Source organism: Octopus bimaculoides, chromosome 1, assembly GCF_001194135.2.
Source record: "Octopus bimaculoides isolate UCB-OBI-ISO-001 chromosome 1, ASM119413v2, whole genome shotgun sequence".
Lineage (NCBI taxonomy): Eukaryota > Metazoa > Mollusca > Cephalopoda > Octopoda > Octopodidae > Octopus > Octopus bimaculoides.
This window is the reverse complement of record NC_068981.1, coordinates 153,758,739-153,764,554: the sequence shown is the minus strand read 5'-3', so window position 1 is coordinate 153,764,554 and position 5,816 is coordinate 153,758,739. Positions and strand designations below refer to the sequence as shown.

Below are 5,816 nucleotides of genomic sequence, written 5' to 3'. Positions count from 1 at the left end.
TTTTTTTACTGTGACAATTATGTAAAATAGCACACAAGATAGCTAAGAATGAGCTAATAAGGAAGCATCTATGTGATTGCCTGACTTGCTAGAAATAACACTCAAATCTTCAAAATACACCATACTGCCTTCAGAATGGAAGGACACATTGGATAATGTATTCTCGATTGTCCAAAATAATGGCATGGTCATGGCTGGAAGCTGATCATTGGTCTGCTTGTTCAGAGCTGATTTGCTGTTAACAAAACCAATTAAATTATCACATTTTAAGTAATTCTAACAATACAACATTATAAAATATTGATGGCAATTCTTTCACCTCCTTTAAGATTGGTTTACATCATGAATATTTAAAGGTAAAAGCTGTATGATTGATTAGTAGCAGAGTGTTTGTAATTTATGCTAATATGGTTAATTTCCTTCGAAGAGTGATTTAGCTTTCCATTTTTTTAGAGTTGGTCAGTAAAATAAGAGAAATATTAGAAATCAATGACCTGGTCATGGAATCCCAAAATTACTGAGTATTTTTGTGTAGCAATTGTTTCAAAGCTTTGAGCTTGAATAAATTCAGTATTGATCCAACCAAGTGTGAGGATTATGTATTGCTCTGTCGTATAAAAAAAAAAAAGGAAGACATTTATTTTATAAGGCATCTATGAAACCAAGTGTTTATTAGGTCAGAGCTTCTCAGTTATGAAAGTGAGCTCTATCCTTATTCTTTGATGCATTTAGATTGCTTGCAAAGAGATCATGAATGGATGCATGTCTCGGAGAAAGAGAATCTGGCTTATTGATAATCCTAGAAATTTACTGTTACTAACTTCTATAGAGGTTAATGTTACAGGTAATGATGTCACTGATAATGAAGCAGAGAGCCAAGCGTTAATAATGGTAAAAGAATTTGAAAATCACTGGGTCTGTCATGACAAATGCATGCATGTGCAAACACTTTCCCAGTTAGCAGTGAAAGGAAAAAAAAATAATAAATTCAAATCTAATTGTGAAGTGTAACATTTTATGATAAGATTTGCTGTTCTGTTTTCTTCAGTCATGTATATTGAGTAGATCCGTACGCCTTTAGCATTTAAACCAGCCGTATCTGGCCAAAAATTCTACTAGTTTTATTTTCAAACTGATCAGATCAGCCTCTCACACCTACCTGACAATGTCATTCTAAAAATAATCACATCATCAAAATCTTGAAGCTATGAGTTAATGCATAATTATTAAAAAAAAAATTTGAATAAATAAGCATTACATTTTGACAGAGTAGTCTGAATGCTAATGGGGGTAGAATTATAAATTTTCTTATTCTTTGAATAAATATCTTGGAATTTATCAGCTTCCCTGAAGTCAGACTAGTCTCTGTATTTCTTTTATTATGTTGGTTGATTAGAACAATTAGCATGGCTTGGATCCAGGATGCCAAATAAAATTGCTGAAATTGTGTGAAGACTTGATTCAAGTGTTCAGCATCTTAATCTGATACCCATAATGTTAAGTGTATGTTGGAAATTTGATTTGGCAATATAGTTTCATGGAGTGTAATCAGTACAAGCAATGAGGGGGTGGAAAAAAGAAAAAAAAAGTGGTGTAACTACTTGTCAGCTGGACAAGTACTTAAATTGTATCTGCTGCTCTGACAAGATTGAAGGCAAGCCACTTAGGGCTGTAATTTGTGTTGATACATTTCTGGAAGTAACTGAGTGTCCCCCCCCCCCCAGTAGATATTAGAGGTATTGATTTATAACCTGGTGTAAAAATAAGGTTAATGTTAATGTTATTCATTCTTTTATTTAATGTCTTTTATAATCAGAATCACGTTTTGCATCTTTGAGATACTGAATGAGTGGGCAAGCTGTCTGTGAATTAAGTATAGAACCTAATTATAATTTCTAGTTTTACTTCGCTAACATGGCTTTTTTTTTTTTTTTTGATAAAAACATGAATGTCATACGATTCTCCTTCATCCTTTTCCTCCTTTTATCTGAGGCCTTATGAGTATGTAAGAAATCAATAATATCAGTTAATGAGCAATGTGGAGATGAATTCCTAATGAACTAAGTATTTGACATGACATATTTCCAGTTATAGCCAATTCCTGTCACTTTAGTTCCCTTGAAAACAACATGAATACTACATAATCTCATTTCCTTCATTTTCTAAACTTTAAGTCTTAAATCTGTCAGAAATTTATATTTTAAAAGGTTAGTTTCCAGGAGGATCCTATAAAAATTTTCGTATGTTAATAGAATATTATGCTATAAATAGCCATACTTATAAGGAGCAGAAGTATGTGAGGTAGGGGTTTAGTGATGTTCATACTTTTATCAAAAACAATAACAGTATCAATGAAGTGAATTGGGTTCTATACTTAATTTAGAGGTAGCTTGTCCATTCATGGCTGTGTGGTTAAGAAGTTTGCTTCGCAACCACTTGGTTTCCATTCCTGTTGTGTGGCATCATAAGTGTGTTCTACTATAACCTGAAGCTGACCAATAACTTGTCAGGGAAATTGGTTCTCAGAAACTGTATGGAAGCATTTCCTCTCTCTCCCTCTCTCTGTATGTATGTGTATATATATATATATATATATATATATATATATATATATATATATGTACACACACACACACACACACACACACACACACATATATATGATGTGTATTTAGGGGGAGTGTACATACATACACACATATACATATATAAAATTTAATAAGGAAAGAGATTGCTCTTTCCAGAGATGTCTTGCATCCAAGCTTCCTCCAGTTCATCGATATATCTTCGAATTTACCGGAATCTGATTCTCTAGTGTTAGTATTATTAATATACTAGTACTATACACATTATGGAGTTCCAGTGCATGCATTTGTATCTTCCTGTTTGTATTTTGACATAGTTTATCTATTTAATGCATAAAATATATCACTGTTCAGGCTATGTCCATGTGGAAAAACCTGTCTTGTCCCTCATATGAAAGACCAGGATAATAAGTACCTTACTTGGAAACCAGTCATGGTTAACATCAGGAAGGGCATCTGGCTTAGGATACTGTCTCAACAAAATCTCCTTTTCATGCCAGCATGGAAAAAGCAGATGCAAAAATGTTGTTGATGTTCACAGTTAACCGGGTTGCTTTACTTTTTACTTATTTTCAAATTGTTCAGTAATTTGTTGCAGTATTATTAGTATTAATACTAAATCAATGAAGCAGTGAACAAAATGCCATTTAGTATTACATCTATTTATATCTTGAGCTTCTAGTTTAGTTTCATTTTCCCAAGGTCAAAATAAGTATCAGTTAGGTAGTGGTGGTGTTGATTTTAGCAATTGACTACATCTGGAAAATATTTTACTTTATAGCAAAGTTAGAAATCCTCATTGTTTTAATATAAGTGATGAAGTGCTCGAAAAAAAAAAAAAAAAAAAAAAAAAAAAATGACCTAATGTTATGAGTTCATCCTTTTGTTTAGTTCAGATTTCATCTGGGTTGACCATGCTTTTTATATAGTTAGACTTGATGAAATTGAATAAGTTATGTACTTACTATCAATTCAATCCAGAAACAATTGTAAATCTGTATCAATATAAGAAATCATTGTTGTTGTTGTTCTTTTTTTTTTTAATGTAATTTAATGACTTGTTTATGTTTTCTTTCAGGTGGGAGGGTAAGAAAATGAACATACCTCACCGAATCCTGACCCCGGAGGATAGCAGTAAGAGCTTCACTAAAACTTTGGAGAGTGACAGCAGTGGAGACTATAATACACCTCAATCTTCATTTGCAGATGTAAGTTTTTTGATATTTCTGGATAATTTTATTAAAATCCGTTTTGAAAGTGAAGTAGTATATACAGTCTTGGCTCTGTTGATTAAACTTTAAAAAAATATTTTTAGATGTAGGTGCATATAGGCTTCTTTATTAAACTCTATTTCTTTAGATTGTTCTTCCTGATTTTGTTCCATGTCTCTCGAGGTTTCCCCTCTTCTGTGGATTCCTTCCACTTCAAACTCTTGGCAATTTTTTTTATGCAACAGACATACACCATGTGTGTTTCTCATGTCTGTACCAGGCCTATTGCACTCAACTTCTGATTCCTCTTATAATCTAGCTTTTCTCTCTGTTCATTTGTGCTCCAAAGTTCATGCACATTAACATCACACATTCAGGTGAGCATACTCCCCTCATTTCTCTCCAGCCTTTGCACATCATCCTCTGCATCCAATACCCATGTTTTAATACCATGCAGCACCACAACTTGCACATATGCATTATAAGTTTGCCCTTCATTTTATTATTAGCAAAGATAATAGATCCTTATCCCTTTAGCATTCAGATTACTCTATGAAACATAATGCTTATTTATTCATATTCCTTTGTATTTTCATGCATTATCTCGTAGCTTTGAGATTTCAATGATGTGATTGATTAGTTTTAGAATGACATTGTGAGGGAGGTGTGAGAGGCATGATCTGGCCAGTCTGGACATAAAACATATATGACTAAAATACTTCACCTGGTGGTGCTTTTAGACATGGCCTATACTGGCTGAAACCTATCAAAGTTATAAAACAGAATATTTGGACTGGATATTGCTGGTTTAAATGCTAAAAGGTTAAACTTTTTCCACTCCACTCCACTCTTACTCTAGTTGCTCATTTTGGAACATCCACATCCACTACTTAATAAGCACTTCGGTAACTGAAGCTTTCAGCTACTTTTAGGGAATTTTACAAGCATTTGAAAGAGTTTGTTCCATATATATATATATATATATATATATATATATATATTTATATTTACTGGTGACTGCTCTTGCATATCTGCAATGTACAAAATCCATCTCTGTGAGCTTTCTTGTAGTCCCATTATACCTTATTTGTGTTTCACAACTTAAACTGAGTACACTGTAAGGAATTTTTATGTACTCCTTTCTTGCATATAAATATTGTCACTGCTTCCTTGCTGTTACTACATTCTTGTTCTCCCACCACTTTGTCTCAGTCATGTTGTCTTGAATGAATAGAGACAGCATAGTTGAGACAATTCTTTAGTTTTATCAGAGAACATCTCTAGTACTGGTGCTACCTTGAAATACACCCCCATAAATTTTGATTGTGTGCAACCGTATCATTTGTTCAGACTGTGATTCAATTGACAATAGTTGTATATCCAGCTAGTTTGAACTTGACAATAAAGATGGTCTGATTTGCTTATGTAATTGTAGTAATATATAAATTAACTCTCTGTTCCATTGTATTGTATGCATTCCTTTTTGACATAAAAAATCTACTTGATCTGTGTGTGCATGTATGTGTGAGAGAGAAACTTTTTAAGGGTGAATCTTACTTAATTATTTGATTACTGATTGGATTATCTTGCATACCATTTGGGGTTAGATCTAACGAGATTATACTTTATACTATTGTAATAAGATGCTTAATTTGTCAAGCATAGCCTAATATGAAGTGTTGAGGAAAATATGTATGGAATTAAGTATTTGTGTATATATTTAGGATTGATTGAATTATGTACTGGGCTTGTGTACTTGTCTGATTATAAAACTTTATAATGTAGAGTATTTGAGGCTATAATTGATGTTAATGTCTTTATTTCTCTTGATAAAATGGACATACATTATAAGTTGACATTATGTAGAAAGTGGTATACCTGATATGACAATTTGATTATTAGTTTGGAAATGAGGGCAAATGAGATGGAGTCTAGTGATATTATGTAATTTTGCTAGTCCAAATTATTGTAAAATGAAAAAGACCTAAATTCATCCTATATATATATATATATACATATA

At 32.5% G+C, this 5,816-nt stretch overlaps 1 protein-coding gene across 8 annotated transcripts in view; it reads left to right on the top strand.

Annotated features, from left to right (window-relative positions):
• Positions 1-5,816, top strand: part of LOC106870506 (ras-specific guanine nucleotide-releasing factor RalGPS1) — a 208,003-nt gene that overhangs the window by 145,579 nt on the left and 56,608 nt on the right. For all 8 annotated transcript variants that reach the window (XM_052971621.1, XM_052971633.1, XM_052971627.1 and 5 more), the window contains one exon: positions 3,664-3,793. In XM_052971621.1, the coding sequence (XP_052827581.1) occupies positions 3,664-3,793 (130 nt within the window). The remainder of the gene's footprint in view (positions 1-3,663; positions 3,794-5,816) is intronic.